The sequence below is a fragment of the Ogataea parapolymorpha genome, chromosome VI (assembly GCF_000187245.1).
Source record: "Ogataea parapolymorpha DL-1 chromosome VI, whole genome shotgun sequence".
Lineage (NCBI taxonomy): Eukaryota > Fungi > Ascomycota > Pichiomycetes > Pichiales > Pichiaceae > Ogataea > Ogataea parapolymorpha.
This window is the reverse complement of record NC_027861.1, coordinates 259,123-279,386: the sequence shown is the minus strand read 5'-3', so window position 1 is coordinate 279,386 and position 20,264 is coordinate 259,123. Positions and strand designations below refer to the sequence as shown.

The 20,264-nt window shown below is 45.0% G+C and overlaps 12 protein-coding genes across 12 annotated transcripts; 9 read left to right on the top strand and 3 right to left on the bottom strand.

Moving 5' to 3' along the window:
• Window position 1: 1 nt before the first annotated feature.
• HPODL_01260 (uncharacterized protein) lies at window positions 2–1,921 on the bottom strand (the record flags this gene model as incomplete). Its single annotated transcript, XM_014077764.1, has 1 exon — window positions 2–1,921. One exon carries the CDS (start codon window positions 1,919–1,921, stop codon window positions 2–4), a length of 1,920 nt encoding a protein of 639 aa, XP_013933239.1.
• Window positions 1,922–2,122: 201 nt separating this feature from the next.
• Window positions 2,123–4,396, top strand: HPODL_01259 (putative transcription initiation factor TFIID subunit; the record flags this gene model as incomplete). The annotated part of the gene is made up of 1 exon (XM_014077763.1): window positions 2,123–4,396. The coding sequence occupies one exon, from the start codon at window positions 2,123–2,125 to the stop codon at window positions 4,394–4,396; it is 2,274 nt and encodes a 757-aa protein (XP_013933238.1).
• A 42-nt stretch (window positions 4,397–4,438) lies between these two features.
• HPODL_01258 (putative membrane protein) lies at window positions 4,439–5,581 on the bottom strand (the record flags this gene model as incomplete). The annotated part of the gene is made up of 1 exon (XM_014077762.1): window positions 4,439–5,581. The coding sequence occupies one exon, from the start codon at window positions 5,579–5,581 to the stop codon at window positions 4,439–4,441; it is 1,143 nt and encodes a 380-aa protein (XP_013933237.1).
• A 37-nt stretch (window positions 5,582–5,618) lies between these two features.
• Window positions 5,619–6,350, top strand: HPODL_01257 (uncharacterized protein; the record flags this gene model as incomplete). The annotated part of the gene is made up of 1 exon (XM_014077761.1): window positions 5,619–6,350. The coding sequence occupies one exon, from the start codon at window positions 5,619–5,621 to the stop codon at window positions 6,348–6,350; it is 732 nt and encodes a 243-aa protein (XP_013933236.1).
• A 184-nt stretch (window positions 6,351–6,534) lies between these two features.
• Window positions 6,535–8,175, top strand: HPODL_01256 (Glucose-6-phosphate isomerase; the record flags this gene model as incomplete). The annotated part of the gene is made up of 1 exon (XM_014077760.1): window positions 6,535–8,175. One exon carries the CDS (start codon window positions 6,535–6,537, stop codon window positions 8,173–8,175), a length of 1,641 nt encoding a protein of 546 aa, XP_013933235.1.
• A 134-nt stretch (window positions 8,176–8,309) lies between these two features.
• HPODL_01255 (putative secreted protein) lies at window positions 8,310–9,401 on the bottom strand (the record flags this gene model as incomplete). The annotated part of the gene is made up of 1 exon (XM_014077759.1): window positions 8,310–9,401. One exon carries the CDS (start codon window positions 9,399–9,401, stop codon window positions 8,310–8,312), a length of 1,092 nt encoding a protein of 363 aa, XP_013933234.1.
• Window positions 9,402–9,934: 533 nt separating this feature from the next.
• On the top strand, window positions 9,935–10,671 carry HPODL_01254 (Vesicle-associated membrane protein-associated protein SCS2; the record flags this gene model as incomplete). Its single annotated transcript, XM_014077758.1, has 2 exons — window positions 9,935–9,968; window positions 10,004–10,671. The coding sequence occupies 2 exons, from the start codon at window positions 9,935–9,937 to the stop codon at window positions 10,669–10,671; spliced, it is 702 nt and encodes a 233-aa protein (XP_013933233.1).
• An 810-nt stretch (window positions 10,672–11,481) lies between these two features.
• On the top strand, window positions 11,482–12,297 carry HPODL_01253 (uncharacterized protein; the record flags this gene model as incomplete). The annotated part of the gene is made up of 1 exon (XM_014077757.1): window positions 11,482–12,297. The coding sequence occupies one exon, from the start codon at window positions 11,482–11,484 to the stop codon at window positions 12,295–12,297; it is 816 nt and encodes a 271-aa protein (XP_013933232.1).
• A 294-nt stretch (window positions 12,298–12,591) lies between these two features.
• On the top strand, window positions 12,592–13,413 carry HPODL_01252 (uncharacterized protein; the record flags this gene model as incomplete). Its single annotated transcript, XM_014077756.1, has 1 exon — window positions 12,592–13,413. The coding sequence occupies one exon, from the start codon at window positions 12,592–12,594 to the stop codon at window positions 13,411–13,413; it is 822 nt and encodes a 273-aa protein (XP_013933231.1).
• A 126-nt stretch (window positions 13,414–13,539) lies between these two features.
• On the top strand, window positions 13,540–14,730 carry HPODL_01251 (Metacaspase-1; the record flags this gene model as incomplete). The annotated part of the gene is made up of 1 exon (XM_014077755.1): window positions 13,540–14,730. One exon carries the CDS (start codon window positions 13,540–13,542, stop codon window positions 14,728–14,730), a length of 1,191 nt encoding a protein of 396 aa, XP_013933230.1.
• Window positions 14,731–14,790: 60 nt separating this feature from the next.
• HPODL_01250 (Phosphomethylpyrimidine kinase) lies at window positions 14,791–16,323 on the top strand (the record flags this gene model as incomplete). The annotated part of the gene is made up of 1 exon (XM_014077754.1): window positions 14,791–16,323. One exon carries the CDS (start codon window positions 14,791–14,793, stop codon window positions 16,321–16,323), a length of 1,533 nt encoding a protein of 510 aa, XP_013933229.1.
• A 45-nt stretch (window positions 16,324–16,368) lies between these two features.
• Window positions 16,369–20,028, top strand: HPODL_01249 (Nuclear protein STH1/NPS1; the record flags this gene model as incomplete). The annotated part of the gene is made up of 1 exon (XM_014077753.1): window positions 16,369–20,028. The coding sequence occupies one exon, from the start codon at window positions 16,369–16,371 to the stop codon at window positions 20,026–20,028; it is 3,660 nt and encodes a 1,219-aa protein (XP_013933228.1).
• Between the last annotated feature and the right edge of the window lie 236 nt (window positions 20,029–20,264).

The window sequence follows — 20,264 nt, the reverse complement described above, 5'->3', positions numbered from 1 at the left end:
TCTAGAAAAACAAATGTTTTTTGTCCTCTTTCTGCATCACTTGCCACCAGTCCTGGTCGCGCTCCCAGCACTGGGTCATTAGGTCCACGGCAAATTGTGCCGAGGGCGAGCCGGTATGAGCTATAGTTGTCATCCGTCTCAGGTGGCGAGAACGAAGTTCGCTGTTGTTAGAATCACATCCAGAAACAAAGACCGGAAGAAATATGCTTATTTGATTTGGCGAATCATCAAGTAGATGCAAATCAATAATAGAAATCGTTTCTGCGCACATGTCTTGAATTAGTGGAGAACTTTTAGGAACCTTCAGTACTCTTCTGTAAATCTGATTGAGTCCAAATAACATAAACACTCTGTTTATAGCGATTATGGTATCCTGGCTTTGAGCAGACACCGAGGATAATTTTTGAAAGGTGCCCGCCATTTGAAGGGCACGATCGATCGCTGAAGGCAACACCCCAATAGAAGGATTTACCAGAGCCCTTAGGTTTGCTTGTTTGATGAGCTCGATGGTTTTCTTGTACAATGGAAGATACTTGATATTGAAGCCGAGAAAATAGTCCACATTGGCATGTGATTCATCGACCATTAGCGACTCAGCATCCTCACTGGATTCGAATTCGTAGTCAAAATCACTGGGCTGAGCACAGAGCTCGGTGATCTTCAACTTTTGGTTGTATTTTTCAATATCCTGCGGTGTTGGTTCTAGAGGGGAGGCCAATTGAGCCAGAACATCAATATAAGCAAACCATCGCAAGAGAAAGAAGATCAACTTTGAACGCTTTATTTCTCCGCTTATACACTGTGACTGCAGATGCTTGCTTTCTTTGAATAGTTTCTCGAACGGTTTCTTGTAGCCCCTGAGTAGAAGGATCTGTTTGGCACCATTGAGATGCACCTCCCAGTTATGCTTGAAAGTGAACACCATGAAAGAGCTGATCAGAAGAACGAGGGTCAAAGTAAGGTCGCTGGTAGATGTTTCTTTGTTTTGTAATAATTCCAAAAGATCGCCGAGTGACCTGCTCAGCAACTGCTCAAGCAATTCTGCTGGCTCGCTCTGCCTTGTGAGATATGACTTATGTGCCAAGCCGTAAGCCACAGTGACAGCCAATAGACCGTCATTGGAGAATGCCAGCTGCGGTAGTACTTTTTTGAATGGGTTGTACTTCTGCACAGCATCACCAAAAGGCATAAATAGCTGTGCCGTGGAGCTGAAGAAAAAAGTGAAGGCCTCGTAATAATCGGGAACGTTCAGTAGCAAATCGGGCAAAGGCACCAATCCCCGTGGAATAGGTTCCAAACTCTCTGAGGTAGAGCTTTCCGAATATGTGCGCGAAAGACTGTATGTGTTGAATGCCGTGGAAAACTCCCTATTCATGGCTAAGGAATTGTCATCATCTTCTAGATCCTCTGTGTCCCATTTTGACATTCTACCAGACCATTTGCGCTCTTGGATAAATGGTGTGACATGTAAATTGGATTGCAACGTTGGATGAAACAGCTCTAGCTTCATTATGTCATCCGAGTAATCATCAACCATATCAGTAAGATTTACATCAGCAGGAGAGGGCTGAGGTAGATATGGCTGGAAATTCTCCAATATCTGCGATGGCTTATTCGCAGAATCATACATCGAGTCTAGAATATTGCTTATCGAGCGTATGTTGTCGTGAAGTGATTGGGAAGCCGGGCCACCAGCACCTGTAGAAGCTGGAGGTTCTGGCTGAAGAAGCAAGTTTTGCTCTTGAAGCTCTCGCTTGATTCTTACATTTGCTTGTGACTTTGGGGCTGGCTGTTGCAAAATGCTGCGCGATAATCCGGCGACAGGATTCAGTTTCTCAACCCGAGGATTCTTATATGGTCTGCCACCCCATATGAGCTTAAGAGAGTAATCACATTCGCGGGAGGCCTTCTGGCAGTTCATGCAAACCGGACGTGTTTCATCGCATTTGATACGGGCTTTCTTACAGGAATGGCAGCCGCTCCTGCTCCGTGTCCTCTTAGTGTTCGACATCCCCGTGTGATCAACCGAAGGTGAGATAAAGTTTAAATTTGATCTGTCAATTTTCAAAGTGTGCACATTTGATTTTTTGTATTTGCAAAAAACATTAAACCTTCTTTCTCCATGACGGGACCTATAAAAGAGGAAAACGACCCGCAAAATTTGACTAGGGCAGCTCAGGGTCAGGAATGGAGCGATCCTCGTGCAGCACAGCAAACACGAGCCCCAGGATCTGCCAATGTTGCTCAGGGCCAACAGCAATTCTCTCAAGCTGACTTGAACCGAATTGTGTTAGAGTATCTGAACAAAAAGGGCTACCATCAAACAGAGGCAACTCTCAGAAACGAAGCCACCAAAATTCCAGGTGCTCCGACAATTCCTGTGAGCCCCGCAACTACAAACTTCCAGAAGCCAGAAACCATTGTCTCGAACCGGTCAAATATCCACTTTCAACAACAACAATACCTCCACCAACAGAACGCGTCGAGGCAAAGACAATTTGATGAGGACCCTCAAATGTTTGGTAGAGCTTACTTGCTTTATCGCTCATGGTGCGAGAACTCGCTTGAAATGTATAAGTACGAGCTGGAGAAATTCCTCTATCCGATTTTTGTCCAGAGCTATTTGACGCTCATTCAACGTGGTGACGTCAACGATGCCAGAAGCTTCTTTGAAAAGTTTCATAGCGATCACCTACTGTCTCATAGTTATGAGATACGGTCGCTGGCAGGAATTTCTTTACCGGACCATTTGGAGGAAAATGAGATTGCAAGGCTGTTCAAGACTGAAAAGTACCATGTGAACGTTTCCAAGGTCTCCATGAACCTCATTTTGAGTTTCCTTAATGAAAATGAGGCAATCGGAGGTGGGATCATTGTGAGAATTATCAATAACACCATGTCTATCACCACTCAGGTCGAGGTGACTACTCAAGAAGAGGAAGGGAATGGCGAGCACACAGAAGGAATTGCTGCAATATATCAGTTGTTGAATGACGAGTCTCACAGACTCAAGAAAGATACAGAATCATCTGAGGTTTTCAACAGCAAGGCTGTCAAGCTGGGAAAGTTCCCAGATGATCCGGAGTTTGTCAAGGAGTTGGAGGCAGAGCTTCAGCAAAAGGACGAAGCGCAAAAAGATCAAAATCCAGAGAAAACCCTGATGGAGGAATACGAAGAAAATTTCAAGGTGGATCCTGCTGGCGAGGATACCCCTGCTCGAGAATCGCTTCCTCTGCCCCAAAAGACAGCTTTCGACCTTAAACGTGAAATCACTAAAATTCAAGATTCCCGGGCTAAAGTCAAACTTAATGCGGTCCAAGCCTCCTTGCCAAGCACATGCATGTACACATTTCACAATACGAATAACGATATGACTTGCGTTGAGTTCAACGACGATTCGACTATTGTGGCAGGAGGTTTCCAGGACTCATTTATCAAACTATGGAGTATTGATGGATCTCCACTGAAATCCGTTATAAGAAATGACCCCTATGACCAGTCTGTCGATGGATGCCGTCGCTTAATAGGCCACTCAGGTGCGGTTTACGGATTAAGCTTCAGTCCTGATAACCACTATCTTCTTTCATCTTCGGAAGATAAAACTGTCAGATTATGGTCAATGGATACTTACACTTCGCTTGTGTCATACAAAGGCCACAACTCGCCTGTGTGGGACGTGAAGTTTTCCCCATTGGGGCACTATTTTGCAACTGCATCTCATGACCAAACGGCCAGATTATGGTCATGTGATCACATATATCCTTTGCGAATTTTTGCAGGCCATCTGAATGACGTCGACGTGGTAGAGTTCCATCCAAACTCCACGTATCTGTTCACGGGTTCTAGCGACAAAACGGTTCGGATGTGGGACATCGCCAGAGGAGAGTCAGTCCGAATTTTCATCGGTCACAACATGCCCGTTAACGCTTTGGCAGTTTCTCCTGACGGCAGATGGCTGGCCACGGCAGGGGAAGATTCAGTGATCAACATGTTTGACATTGCCTCTGGGCGTAAGCTGAAGTCGATGCGTGGACACGGACGATGCTCCATCTATTCATTAGCTTTCAGCAAAGACGGATCTGTATTGGTCAGTTCCGGTTCAGATAACTCTGTTCGCGTTTGGGACGTGAAGAAAGGGACAATGGAAAGTAACAATCCACAACCAGAGAAGTTCACATTGGAATCTGTTTTGGCAGCTAAAAATGGCGATGGAAACCAACCTGCAGATACTCAAGATCAACGTTATCAAAGACGTCAAGAAGAGATGCGCAAAAGAAAAGAATTTGCTGCTACGCAAGATCACATGGCAGTGTATTTCACCAGGAAGACTCCTGTTTACAAGGTGCACTTTACTCGGCGAAACTTGTGTTTGGCAGCGGGTGTTTTTAATGGTTAGTGTACAATAAGGTGTAAAAATAAAGCGAAATATTTATTCTCGTTAAATGGTTTTGAATATTGGTTTTGCCGGGTCCCATGGCCCTTGCAATTCGTCTTTGTACTTTTGCAACATGATGAAATGCCATGGTCCAATTACCATAATCCAGAACTGCAGACCTATCCATAACAGGAACCAGCCCACGCCAAAAATTTTGTAGACGGCAAAATCCACTGCTGTAGTGATGGCTACCACCTGAAACCAGTGAAATGCCCAAAACTGGCAACGCCGCGTGAAGTTGTTGAAGACAGGGAACAGTCCAGAGACCTCAATCGAGAAAACTATAAAACAGAAAGCGCTGAGATTTGAGTTAAGTCTGGAAGCTAGCACAATGGCGTTGGACAGGGAGATGTTTTTCGACAGATTGGAATTAGACGTCTGAAGCTCAAAGGTTGAAGACTCAGACTGGCGACTTGTATGTGAGAAGTCAATCGAATAATCATTGAACAAAACATTGAGTAAACAAAGCCAGGTCGACAAAGCCCAAATGGAATCTGATGCTGTGGAGTTTGTCAAGGATTTTAAGACAGGCGAGAATGTTAGCAATGTAAGGAGAATAAGAATAGAGGATTTGAGAGTGTTGAAAAGATCTGGTGAATTTGGTTCTCTCAAATATCTCTCCAAATCCATTGTAGACTCTTTTGCTGTGAGTTCTAAGTTGTGTGGAAACGGCGACGGTGATCTGGAAGGGGGGTGGGATTTGGAAGAGTTAAATTTAGAGTATCGTGTTGGGCGGGTCAGTTGCTCGATCTTTAGTTTTTGCAAATTGATCAGTCTGTTCCTTCTGATTTTTAGTGTGATCACATAGACAATAAAACCCAATGCTGTTAGCGAAGAACTTAGTAAAGCTGGGACCAGAGGATTCCAGTTGAGCCTGTAGATGCCGTAGAAAACCAGTATAACAAGCATGATAATGGAAAGATGAAGTACTATCAATGTGAAGTCTGAGAGAAGCTTCCAGTATGAATAGTTGATAACCGTTGAATTACGTTTTAGCTGTGATAAGAACGACGCGTCAGTATAATTATCCTCATAATCCTGTTTGTACCAAAGAAGCTTTTTCCACGGGTGTTTTTTTGCGGACTTTACATTCTCCACTCTCTCAGAGAGAGAAGTTATTGAGGATGAATCCTCATCAGAGTCCATTGTCAAAAAAAAATATTCACCATAAATAATAAATACCATGTCAGTGTTGCAGGAAACAAGTCCCAACCTTGATTTGCTCGAGCGCAAATCAAGTGGCAGCTCATCGATAGTACACAAGGATAGCGGCTATGATAGCGATGCTCCGAATGCAGACCTGAGTGCTGTTCAAAGCAACGTCTCGCAAGATTCTCAAGTTCTTTCGACTAATAAATTTGGAGAGGGTACGCTCTTCAATCGATTGCACAATGACCTAGACAGCGCTGCCAGTGCCCCAAAACAAACAGGATCCACCAGCATAGATTATCTTCCTAGTAGATCAAATTATGAGGATACGGGGGTGCCAGACGACGACTTCACACCTACAAGCGAGACGCGGCTAGCTGACAAGATTGCATCAACAGGCCAGCTCATCGATGGTCAAGACGCTATTTACGAGAGCTTGCAGAGGAGGCGGTCCATTCGGAAACTGAACTTTTTTGATAGCGCGTATTTGAACAATGTCGAACAGCTGAAAATGTCGCAAATGGGGTTACTGGTGCGGCTTGCACGGGATAATGAGCAGTCTTTTTCGGAATTTCAAAATGTTTGGACGGACTACGAAAATAAGGAGTTTGATATTAATGAGAGTAATTTTTTCAACGCAATGGAAGAGAAGAACGAAGCCGCAGAAGAGCAAATCGATGCTTTGAAACAGCAGATCTTGAACATGGATGCATACACCAAACAGCTCTGGGAGCAAGCAAAGTCGTCCTGGAAGTCGGAAAAATAGCCGCACAGCCCGGACGGTTTCTTGCGGAGAACAGTTTTCCAGGGTGTTTAGAAATACATAGTGAAAACGTGGCGAATGTCGGGTGGTAAAAAAACATTTGTGGCGGTGCTCGATTGGTTCATATATAAAATAATTGGAATCTCAATTAAAACATCAGATAATATATAACTTAGCAACTAAAATAATGAGCTCGCCATTGGAATTACCTGCTTGGAAGAAATTACAAGCTATCTATGACGATTATGGAAAGACCTTTTCGTCGAGAGATGCGTTTGCTTCCGACCCAAACAGATTCTCAAAGTTCTCTCAAACCTTTGAGAACTACGATGGGTCCAAGATTCTTTTCGATTTCTCCAAGAATTTGATTGACGACAAGATTCTCTCTTCTCTTATTGAGCTCGCAAAGGAGGCCAAGGTTGAGAAACTCAGGGACGAGATGTTTGCCGGTGTCCACATTAACACCACCGAGGATAGAGCTGTGTATCACGTTGCCCTCAGGAATAGAGCCTTGAAGCCCATGTATGTCGACAACGTCAATGTCACTCCAGAGGTTGACTCCGTGCTGCAGCACATGAAGGAGTTTTCTGAGCAAGTCAGATCCGGTGAATGGAAGGGATACACTGGAAAGGAAATTACGGACATTGTCAATATCGGAATTGGTGGATCCGATTTAGGTCCGGTGATGGTTACGGAGGCGCTCAAGCCATACGCTCATCCAAGACTTTCTGTTCACTTTGTGTCTAATGTTGATGGTACCCACATTGCTGAGACTTTGAAAAAGTGTAACGCAGAAACCACGTTGTTCCTGATCGCTTCCAAGACTTTTACCACTGCAGAGACTTGTGCCAACGCAAACACTGCAAAGAACTGGTTTTTGCAAAGAGCAAAGGACGAGGCCCACATTGCAAAACATTTTGTTGCCTTGAGTACCAATGCCTCTGAAGTCGCTAAGTTTGGTATCGACACCAAGAACATGTTTGGTTTCGAGAACTGGGTTGGTGGAAGATACTCTGTGTGGTCTGCCATTGGCACCTCTGTGTGCCTGTACATTGGTTATGACAACTTCGAAAAGTTCCTCAGAGGTGCTGAGGCAGTCGACAACCACTTCACTAGCGCTCCTCTGGAGAAGAATATTCCATTAATTGGAGGATTGCTGACCATTTGGTATAATAACTTCCACGGTGCTCAGACCAAACTAGTGACTCCATTCGACCAGTACATGCACAGATTCCCAGCTTACTTGCAACAACTGTCGATGGAGTCTAACGGTAAGTCTGTCAGTAAAGACTCGAAGTTCGTCAACTATGAAACTGGTATTGTTCTCTTTGGAGAACCAACCACCAACGCTCAACACTCGTTCTTCCAGTTGGTTCACCAAGGTACCAAACTGATTCCAGCCGACTTCATTTTGGCTGCAAAGTCGCACAATCCAATTGAAGGAAATCTGCATCAAAGAATGCTCGCCTCGAATTTCTTTGCTCAGGCTGAGTCTTTGATGCTTGGAAAGACCAAGGAACAAGTTGAAGCTGAAGGTGTCTCTGGTGATCTTGTGCCACACAAAATGTTCTCCGGTAACAGACCTACTACCTCGATTCTTGCTCAGCAGATCACGCCAGCAACCTTGGGAGCCTTGATCGCTTACTATGAGCACGTGACGTTTGTGGAAGGTGCTATTTGGGGAATCAATTCGTTCGATCAATGGGGTGTGGAGCTCGGAAAAGTGCTTGCCAAGGTCATTTTGAAGGAACTCGAGAATGAAAAGCCTGTTGAGTCCCACGACTCATCTACCAGAAGCTTGATTAACCAGTTCAAGGAGTGGGCTTAGTTTTATAGATAAATTTTCGTTAGTTTATTGAATGAAAAACGTTACATTGGGAATTACTCCCTAAGAAAAATCTTGTTAAATTCCATACTAATAATAAATACCCATTGTAATCGTAGCGACGTGCAGGCCTCTATCTACTTCATGTTTCTCTTGAGCTTGAGACTATCTCTTTTCCGCTGTGCTGTGACGTTGTAGAGAGGATCAACCTCTAATTCAGGCATTGCCGCTCCTGTCGGTGTGCCAGGTCCAGAGAATAGCGAGCTGAGCGAGTTAGATTTTTGTGGCCTCTTTGGAAACACGGGGTTAGATGGAGACTGCGTACATGGGCCAAAATGGAACTGTGTCTCTGTGAATGGGCTTTGCAATTTGGCAGTGTTTTCGAAGGAGAAGTGGTCAATAGTCAGTTTTGGTTTTGATGATGCAGGGGAGTAGCCAGCCCTAGACTGCGGCGGAGTGATCATTGAAATATCGGTCTGAGCGTCTCTATAAGGCATCTGGAGCGGCGGCACTTGTTGAGGCGTGATCTGGACAGAATCAACAAGGGAATCGGTAGAGGAGAGTCGGGTGGCAGAGAAAGTTGGGTTTTGGTGAAGCCAGGAGGGTCTTGGCTGGGGTATAAATGGGCCGGATGTCGAGGAAACAGAATTGCAGCGAGTGAGAGTCTCGGACTCAGCGGCAGCAGCACTGCACAGGTCGAGCAGCCGTCTTCGGATAATTGAGAGACATATCTCCTGGTTAGAGTCCGTTAATAGATCGTCTGTGGTTTTTTGACTTTTGTCCAACTGTATTGTTCTGTCACTTATGAGGCGTTGATACATTTGCTTGGAAATTTTAGAAACGATACCAGATGGAGGAAAGTTGATGTTGAAAGGGGTGATGTTTGGTTTGTTTGCGTATGAGTGGTAGAGTCCTATTAGAATGTCATCGAAAACCGGACTAAATTCGTAGTTCTGCAAGTTCACTGGACTGTTGTCAGCCGTGTCAAAGGACGAAGTCATAGATGAGAAACTGTTCACCTTAGACAGTTCCGGATACTGGGAGCTGACAGAGTCCGACCTTCTAAGGCCCACTGCTGGCGTCTGGAACAAAAATGACTGGCCCTGATCGACGGGAGTCATAAATCCAGTCACGCTGCTGTTTGGCGTCGGGACAGACTGGGATGCTGAACTCGAGTCCTTTCTCGAAAATTTCAAGTTTAAATGTAGATTGGTCTTCATAGCCTTCATCTCAAATGTTCATGTGAGCCTCTGAGAGTTAGAGGCTAGATGTATAAAGCGTCTGTAGAGAGTTTATGAAGGACAATAGAAGAAAAGGTGATAAGTCTTAAGAGAAACAATTTGACGTACCCAAAGGGACGTGTCTCCTTTAAACTGCCGGAAGGGAACATTTCCCGATTTGTCAAAATTGTTCGCGTCGTGGTATGCCCAAGTGAAAGTTTAGCGAAAATGAGCCGAATAAGGGCAGTCGGCTACTGCATACATACAGTCAACAGAGAGCAAGTAGCACGATTGATTGAAGGTCAAAACTAGACTCTGTATGGCTGATCGTGGGATACTTGCTGAGTAAGGATGTCGGCTCCAAGAAAAAGGGAGTAGGTGTGTCCGGGTAAAATCTTAATTGCTCTCTAGGTGAAATTCCGTTACCCTCACTTAAAATGCAAAGGTGTCTTCACAGAACATTTGCCTAATTATTCTGTTGATTTTTCGTATACATTAAGACTGTGCCCTCGCAACGTACGCAACGGAGCAAAAACTGAAAAATGCAAATAAGTCCTAAACATATAGAGTTTGAGCGTAAGTACATCAATGGACACGATCCTAACATTCAGCACCGTTCACGACCTCGGCCACGAGCTCCATCACAATCACCAACGATTCGCAAACCAGTATCGCTTTCAAAGTGAAAACCACAGCCCCAAAGCTTTACTGCGTGCGTCCTAATGCCTCGATCGTCAAGCCTGGATCGAGCATGGATGTGTCTATCATATTTCAGGGACTTCCAAAGGAGCCTGCGATTGGCACCAAGTGCAAAGATAAATTCCTGATCGTTTCCGTCCCATGCTCCGATGATCTCGATCCAAAATCCGTTTCCACCATATGGCCCGAGCTTCAATCCCAAGCGGGCTCCACCACTGATGTGAAGGTCAAGGTGGTCTTTAACTACAGTAGCTTGACCAACACTATCCAGGAAGAATCTTCACAGCAATCTAAATCAGACGATAGGGACACCGCTGTGTTGGCAGCTGCTCCATTGGCCAATGGCTACAGTGGCTCAGATGAAAAACCCGTCTCCGAAAAGAAAGCGGTGAGTTCCGACGATGTGTTACCAGAGACCATGCCTTTGGCCCCAGCTACCACTGACAACAAAGAAGCTGCTGCAGCCGTTGCTCCAGCTAAGCAGGAACCTGCTACTACTTCTACTTCTTCTTCCAACGTGTACGTTGTGGCCGTGCTCTTAGTTATTCTGGCTGTTTTGTACGCAAAGTTCCTGCTGTGAGGCCTTTTCCCGTGCTTTGGCCGATTGATTTTGCCTGGGGTTTGCAGAATTTGTGACAATTCAACGTTTAAAGTTGTTTGGTCAGCTTCCATATTGGAGCACTATAGAACAACGCAACGATATTACTCTGCTAAAACATTTCAAGGCTGTGTATGTGTTTGTAATCAATTCTGTGGTTTTTCTAGGGCGAAATAAAATAAATACATTTTGATTGTCAAGAGGATGAGCTTTCGACATCCGAACATCGCATCGGGAGCATCTTCGATGCAAACACCAGACTTTAACTCCAGTCTCATCAGTATTCAAAGTACGGAGGATAATTCATCGGTGTATAATCCTTCATTTCGTACTGAACACGATGCCGACTCTGGAGAGGAGAGCGATCCAGAAATTATCATAACGAACAGCCCCTTTGAAGAAAACCCGAGAAAGCGCAGGGCATCAGAAACCTTTACAGATACAGAAGAGAGTGACGATGACCTTATAATTTTGGGGTCTGATGGCGAAACACAGGAAGAAAAGAAAACCACATCCGATCTCTTACATGACGCCGTTAGTCGCCAAAATAGCGTAAAGACTTTGGCAGATGTGACTTGTCCAATTTGTTTTGATGAAATCGAGCAATGTGTTGTGAGTCCGTGTGGCCACTTTTACTGTTCCAATTGCGTGTACCGAGCTTTGGCTAGTTCCAAGGTCCGAAACGGTTCTCGGGGATGTTGTGCACTTTGCCGGAAGGTGGTCCAGTATAAAGATCTTGTTTGGCTTAAGGTGCGAATATTAAAAGATTCGCGCTGATTAGATTTATTTATTATGGCTGTCACCAACTACCCCAAAAGTTGGAGACTGTCTGATGACAACGAGCCTTTTTTGCTGGCGGACTTCCAACATTCAGCGCCTTATGCTACGATTAAAAAGGGAAAGTTCAAAGGACTAATTGATAGCAGGTCGTTGCGCTGTCGATACCATTCAGTTGATCGCAATTTTTGTGTTTGTGGGTCTCTACCACTAGTCTCTAGTCCGCTGCGCAGATGCTCTCCTTCTTCTCCCGAGAACGCTTTTGGCCAAATACAAAACATAAACTTACGGCCATCATCCTCTTCGAGCTCGTCGAGTTCTTCCAGCTCCTTTCCTTCGCTGACACTCTCGTATTTCACCAAGGTTGGGCGCCCTAGACAGTGGAGCTACGAAACGCCTCGCAATGGGAAGGAGAACGAAATCAGCGAGAAAGATTTATCGTACGCGGAGCCCAAGGCTTCTAATCCGTCTAAATTGACCTCTGGCAATTTCCAAACTAAGAACGTTACTGCACTGTTGGATTCATTTGATACTGACGCGTCCACCGCGATGGACAGATCATTAACTGGCACGGGGAATATCATCAAGTTTGTTTCGGGTTCCGACTACATGTTTAACAAGAAACTGATGACTTTGCTTCATAAAGATAAGAAGATGAAGTACGAGGGCCTCGAAGGGAACAGCCACAGTTCAGCGCCTAACACACATGGCCTTCCCAAACAACTAAACACTTATTCCAATATATCGTTTCAAACAGAAACTAAGGAGGCCGGTCTGGACAAGCTCCGTTGTCGTCCATGCGGGAAGAAAAACAAGATACTCTTGAACTAGCATCGTGGTACGCTACCACTATTCATAAGCTACTCAGCTATATAATGCATCAAATACGCTATATATGTTACATTAACCCGAATAGCAGAGATCTAATGATTCAGCATATCGTATTTTTTCAGCTGCAGCGATTATTGAGCAGATCGTTATTCATTTTTAGGCGTTCGCACTTTATCCGTCAAAATCTAACTGATTTTCCAGATTGGGTGAATAAAATTTTAGACGTTTTCTGCAGAATTTTGGCCAGTGATTTTTCGGCTACAACTCACGTCTCCTACCTCACTGGATCTCGAAATGGAACAGAATGATGATGAGATCTCTTTGCTATCTATGGAGTCAACAATATCGGACTTCAATGATAGGCAAGATTTGTTCGTATCAGTCTCAGTCCAGGGGGAGGTGCATGACAAATGGGTCCTCACCACAATTCCAGTGAGCAACAACTCCGTTTCCTCAAGACCAGTTGCGCAAAGTCTTTTGAGGAATTCGAAAAATGAACTGTCGAGGATAATTGAGCTGAGAAAGCTTTCCCGAAGCGTGAGGACGCCTGAAAAACTAAAGTACAATGTGCTAGACGGGTCAGCTCTGACAAAATTGAACTGGATGAAACTCTTAAATGGGTATATTCGTGGTTCAGAGAAACCAATGACATTTGACGAGTCAGATTTCTCGCTTTGTCTTACATCTAAAGCTGTGAGCTATGCTGCCACCAAAGCTTCCCTCTTATCAAAATTCTGTGCAGATTGCTCGAGTATCCTGAACTCCGAAAAGCCAACACCAATTGTGGTGGAAGGTTTGATCATCAATCACCGTGAAGAGCTCCAAGACAGCAAAATGTGCTCAAATGAAGAAGAGAAGTCTTCAAGGAGAGGGTTTCTCTTTTTTGGTAAGAGGACCACCAACTTAATGAGATACTCGTCTGCGCTTGACGAGCTTGTCAGTGTGCTGGAAAGAGTGGAAACCGAAAGTGTTCCATTGTCCCATAAGATAGAAAGGTTCGTGAATCACTATTATATGTCCTTCATAGAGAAAGATTACCTGACTTTTATGCACCAAATCGAACGGGAGTCAGAGTTTCTGATTGACAATTGGACATGTCAGCTCAAAATCACTTGAATCACTTGTTTGAGGCTTAGGCTCAGCCCAAGTGCTATTTTTGTCTCACCCTTTGATCTTGCTCGATGGGTCGTGCAGCTCCACAAAAAGCTTGGACAATTTCGATTTCATCGTTTCACTTCTTCTATGTACCCAGGAAACTCACACGCCAGTTACAACAACCAGTACCAGCGTCCTTCGGGCCCTCCTCCCTCGCGGATTTATCAGCCCCCAGCGGGTGCACCGCCTTCCCGCCAGTATGAGCGCCCGCCTGCTCCTCCTCCAAACTGGGGGAATCAACAAACGCAGACGTATCAAGGTACCGGTGGTATCTCCTACCAGCAGCCCACCCAGCAACCCCCAATGCCAAACTTCAACATGCAAAATCAACAAATAAATGGCACCAACAACGTGCAGCAATTCCAATACTCATCTTGTACCGGCCGCAAAAAAGCTTTGTTGATCGGAATCAACTATATTGGCACAAGCAACGCATTGAGAGGATGCATCAACGATGCGCACAACATGTTTAATTTCTTGACCCAGACTCAGGGATACAAGGCTGAGGACATAGTAATGCTGACAGACGATCAAAGCGAACTTGTTAAGGTTCCAACTAAGGCCAACATGATCCGTGCTATGCAATGGCTCGTCAAAGATGCACGGCCAGGCGATTCTTTATTTTTCCATTATTCGGGTCATGGAGGACAAGAAGAGGACCAGGATGGAGATGAGGAAGACGGTTATGACGATTGTATTTACCCAGTGGACTTTCAACAAGCGGGATCTTTGATTGACGACGTGATGCACGACATCATGGTGAAGCCATTGCCAGCAGGTTGCAGACTCACGTGTATTTTCGATTCATGTCATTCAGGAACTGCTCTCGACCTACCTTTCTGTTACAGAGCCCAAGATGGTGGCATCAAGGAGTATAATGTCTGGAAAGAAAGTTCAGGCGACGCCGTGAATTTGGTGACAGGCTACCTCACTCGCAATACTGGCTTGATGATGAGCTCGGTAAGCAACGTTTTCAAGCGTATCAAAGCTACTTCTGGATCACGCGCTGAGCAGATCAAGCAGGCTAAAATGTCACCTGCAGATGTTATTATGTTCTCTGGCTGCAAAGATTCACAAACCTCTGCCGATGCCAATGAAGCTGGCTCTTTCACGGGTGCTTTGAGTTACGCATTTATCAAGGTTCTGAGGGAGAATCCTATACAGAGTTACCTCACGCTGTTGCAAAACATCAGGGCAGTACTTGCACAAAAATACACCCAAAAACCACAGCTCTCTTCATCTCATCAAATCGATCCAAATGTTCGATTTATTATGTAAAAAGTAAAGGCTAACAAATAAAAATTGATATCTTGTTTTTCTAGAGCGCAATTGTGGGGTATGAAGTCCTTCGATCTATCCGTGTATTTGGTCACTAACAGCGAAATGGTCCCCCCTGGGGTCTCGTTCCTGGACCAAGTTCAAAAGGCCATTGATAATGGCGTCACCTGTGTTCAATTGAGGGAGAAGGAACTTAACACTCGGGAGTTCATTGACCGAGCTAAAGAGGTCAAGAAGTTGACCGACAAAGCAGGTATTCCTCTTATCATTAACGACCGCGTTGACATCGCACTTGCTGTGGACGCTCATCTGCACGTAGGACAAGAAGACATGGAAGTTCCCGTTGCCAGAAAGTTGCTGGGCCCAAACAAGATCATTGGTGTTTCGGCTAGCAAGCCTGAAGAGATCCAAAAGGCGCTTGAGGACGGTGCGGACTATGTTGGAGTTGGAATTTGCTTTGACACGCAAACGAAAGTGACTAAGAAGCTGCCAATGGGCCCAATGGGCTCACAAAGACTGCTGCAGATAATCAAAGACTCTGGTAAGCCTATGAAAATTTGTCTGATTGGAGGTATCAACCAGACTAATATTCAAAGGGTGAGGGCTCAGGCCTCAATTCCTGGGCGTGCTATTGATGGTGTTGCTGTGGTGTCTTGCATTATGGCAGCTCAAGATGCCGCAGCAGCCACCAAAGAGCTGGTCAGACTATGGAACGAACCACCTATTTTTTGGGACCATTTGGACTCAGAATCTGATTTCAATATGAATGGAGCCATTGCCAACGTTCTGTCTATTCATCCGCTTGTGCATCATATCACAAATGACGTGGTGAAGAACTTTTCGGCAAACGTCACCTTGGCTGTTGGTGCTGCTCCCCTTATGAGCGAATGCTCCGAGGAGTTTGACGACCTGGCTCAATATCCAAACAATTCGCTTTTACTCAACACTGGGACGCCCAATGAGGAGCAAACCAAGATGTATATTACTGCTTTGAAGGCATATAATAGATGGGGCAAGCCGGTTGTGTATGATCCCGTCGGAGCAGGAGCTTCAACTACTAGGAAACAAAGCGTCAAAAAATTGTTGCTTGAAGCATACATGACTGTCATCAAAGGAAATCAAGGCGAGATCTTTACTGCTGCTGGTGTGGAGAAGTCCATGAGAGGCGTTGATAGCGGGTCTGAAGAAGCCCTTGATTCGGTCGTGGCTGCGGCTAAAAAATTGGCTGTGCAAAGCAGATCTGTGGTTGTTGTCTCGGGGAAGACAGACGTTGTTGTGGATGGAATTTTGCACGGCAGAAGAGACGTTACAGGGAAGGTGCCTATTGCATTTATCCAAGGCGGCCATGAAATAATGAGCCGTGTTACTGGCACAGGCTGCTCTCTAGGGTCTACCATTGCTGCATTTGTTGCGGCCAATAGAAGCAATCCGTTTCTAGCGACTGTGGTTGCTTGCTCAATCTACAAGCGTGCTGGAGAAAAAGCTGGTGCCGAGGCTAGCGGGCCAGGAACGTTCCAGGCATTGTTTTTGGACAAGCTAAATGAATGCGTGAAAACCCAGGATTTTGAAAATCCGAAAATCATTTTAACATAATTAACGAAATTTTTTGTTTTCGTATTTTAACTGCCAACGCGTAGAATGTCAGACGAAGTACAAAACGGCAAGACGGCGGTTGAAATCGCTTATCCTAGCACCGTTCATGATGTCCATAGATTGCTGTCACGGCTAGCTGTTAGCAACAAGGATATTGAAAAGAAGAAGATTCTGAAAATACTGCAACAGTTAGCGAAGGAGAGACAGAAATATGAAGAAAAGTCGATTGACCTTGAAAAGAGTTGGGCTCAGAACAAAGAGGTAGTTGATCTTGATCTCCTAAAGGTTCAGGTAATGGCATTCAACCTTTTGAGCAAAGACCTTGATTTGCCATTGGAAGTACAGACCAAACTAGTGGGCGAAACAGATGTGGAGTCCCTGAAGGGTCAAGCTAATGATAACGGTATACCTGTCGACTTTAACGAGAAAGCTAAGCTCTTCGGATTAGACCCGCATAAGACGGTTCCTGATCCTGAGATACATTCCGCAGGCAGTACTTTAGGAGAATCCCTTGTCAAACAGAAGGTCGAGTCAAGAATACATGAGCTGGAAAATCTACCCGCGAACATTGGTCTATATGATGCCTCGTCTATCGAAAACGATTTGGAGAAATCCGCCTCCGATATTTTGGACAATGTCGATGAAATCAAGATTAGGGCATTGAACGAGTTGAAAGCATTGAAGCTTCTACCAGAACAAAAACAACTGCGTCGCAAATTAATACAAGATTGCCTAACAAGTGTGGTGCATCAGAAAAACAAGTATGGCTCTGACAGTTTCCGGGCATTCAAGCGTTCTTTTTCGATAAGGGACAAGCAAAAGATTGAGCAAACCTCGAGACTTGCAGAGAAATTGCAGGAGCAACAACGCCGCGAGAAGGAGGAACTGGAACATGATTACCAAACCCACAAGGTTAACAAACTCGCTGCCATTTTTGACGAGGTTAGAGACGAACTTGAAGAGAAACGGAATGCAAGACATTTTCTGGCTAAGGCTTTGCAGCATTTCCATTCGCAAGTGGAAAAGGATGAAAGCAAGAAACTCGAGAGAATTGCCAAGCAAAGATTGGCGGCTTTGCGGTCGAACGATGAGGAGGCTTATATGCAGCTTCTGACCAAGACGAAGGACACAAGATTACATCACCTTATTCAGCAGACGAATAATTTCCTTGATTCGCTTGCGAATGCTGTTAAGGTTCAGCAAGACGAAGCCCGTGCTAGAAGCTTGCAGGACCGTGCAGAGGAAGGATTGGAACCATTGCAAGAGGACACGGAGGAAGATGCTGATGCACGTCGTGAAAAGATTGATTATTATGAGGTGGCCCACAGAGTAAAAGAGAAGATTGAAAAGCAGCCCTCATTACTTGTGGGTGGTACGTTGAAAGAGTATCAGTTAAAGGGACTCGAGTGGATGGTCTCACTTTACAACAACAACCTCAATGGAATTCTTGCAGACGAAATGGGTTTGGGTAAAACCATCCAATCCATTTCGCTTATCACCTATCTGATAGAATCTAAGAAAGAGCGAGGAAAATTCCTGGTGATTGTTCCGCTTTCCACCATCACCAATTGGACGCTCGAGTTTGAAAGATGGGCTCCGAGCGTCAAAACCATTGTCTATAAAGGAACGCAGCACCAGCGTAAGCAGCTTCAGTACGAGGTTCGAAGCGGAAATTTCTCTGTTTTGCTGACTACCTATGAATATGTGATCAGAGATCGACCGCTGTTGTGCAAATTCAAATGGGCTCACATGATCATCGACGAAGGTCATCGTATGAAAAACGCAAGCTCCAAGCTTTCGCTCACGTTGACTCAGTACTACCACACGAGGAACAGACTGATATTGACCGGTACACCTTTGCAAAATAATTTGCCTGAGCTCTGGGCACTATTGAACTTTGTGCTTCCAAAAGTTTTCAACTCTGTCAAGTCGTTCGACGAGTGGTTCAACACACCATTTGCCAATACAGGTCACCAGGACAAGTTGGAACTATCCGAAGAAGAAAGTCTGCTTATTATCAGAAGATTGCACAAAGTTTTGCGTCCATTCCTGCTTAGAAGACTCAAGAAAGATGTTGAAAAAGACCTTCCAGATAAGGTTGAGAGAGTTGTCAAGTGCAAGCTTTCGGGCCTTCAATCTTGTTTGTATAAGCAAATGCTGAACCACAACGCTCTATTTGTTGGGGTGGGCACACAGGGAGCTACGAAGACCGGATTGAGGGGACTGAACAACAAAATCATGCAACTTCGAAAAGTCTGCAACCACCCATACGTTTTTGAGGAGGTTGAGGATATTGTGAATCCATCTAGGCTCACCACAGATTTGATTTGGAGAAGTTCCGGAAAGTTCGAATTGCTTGACAGAGTTTTGCCCAAATTTAAGGCTTCTGGTCACAAAGTCCTTATCTTCTTTCAGATGACGCAAGTCATGGATATAATGGAGGACTATTTAAGGTTCAGAGACATGAAGTACATGCGCTTGGATGGTTCCACGAAGGCAGACGACCGTCAAGATATGCTTAAAGACTTCAATGCCCCAGACTCCGAATATTTCTGTTTCCTTTTGTCTACCAGAGCTGGAGGTTTGGGATTAAACTTGCAGACTGCAGACACGGTCATTATTTTTGATACGGACTGGAATCCACATCAGGATTTACAAGCCCAAGACAGAGCACATCGTATAGGCCAGAAAAACGAGGTCCGTATTTTGAGATTGATCACAGAGGATTCCGTCGAAGAGGTGATCCTGGAAAGAGCACATCAGAAATTGGACATAGATGGCAAAGTTATTCAGGCTGGTAAGTTTGATAATAAATCGAGTGCCGAAGAGCAGGAGGCGTTTTTAAAGAGACTTTTAGAGGCGGAGAAGATGAAAGCCGAGGAGGCCGAAAACGACGATCTAGACGACGAAGAGCTCAATGAGATTCTTGCAAGAAACGAAGATGAGAAAAAACTGTTTGCTGAAATCGATCAGGCAAGGATTCGGGACGACCAAAAATTAGATGGTCCGAGATTGATGTCATACGAGGAGCTTCCTCCCGTGTTCAAAGAAGACATTACCCTGCATCTGGAGAAGGATAAGCCTGATGCTGGGATCAAAAGAGAACGCAAACAGGTTGTGTATGACGATGGTCTTACAGAGGAGCAGTGGCTGGACGCAATGGATGCGGAAAACGATACTGTGGAGGCTGCAGCCCTCCGTAAACGAGAGACCATGCGTCAGCGTCGTGCGAAGCGTTCCGCTGGCGCCGATGAAGAGGAAGAAGAAACTCCACGGAAGAGACGCAGCACGAAATCAGCAACTCCGATGAGTGAGGAAAGCTTTGTCGAGGAAGAAGAAGATGATGATGCCGGCGAAGAGCCATTTGTGGAATTGTGCGAGGGACTGTTGCAAAAACTGGTGAACGCTACAGATGAAAATGGGCGCTCAAGGTCAGAGCTTTTCATGACCGTTCCTTCCAAAAAATTGTACCCTGACTACTATCAAATCGTGAAAAAAGCAGTCGCGATCAAGGATCTTCAAAAGGGGCTGAAAAAAGGTTCAATTGTGGACTATCAACAGTTCAAGGAAGAGCTTCAACAGATGTTTGATAACGCCAAACTCTACAACGAAGATGGGTCACTGGTGTACAACGATGCCATTGAGCTAGAGAAGATAGCCAAGGATGAATTAGGCAGGATAGACGCGGAGCTGGGCGAGGAATAGCGATGTAATTATACAAGTTATACAATTTTTAATTTGGCTTCGAGTTTGAAGTAGAGCAGATACGGGACAAACATTCCAGCTGCTAAGCCAACAATCTTTTCTGGCAGCGTGTGGTAAAAGATAGCTGTGATTGTAAAGAGCAGAAGCCAGGCGGAAATGTAGACGCTACAGCAAAAAAGCAAACCTTTGAGCAAGGGTTTGGCCGCGTCAGGTCTATACGTTTTAGACACGTTTTC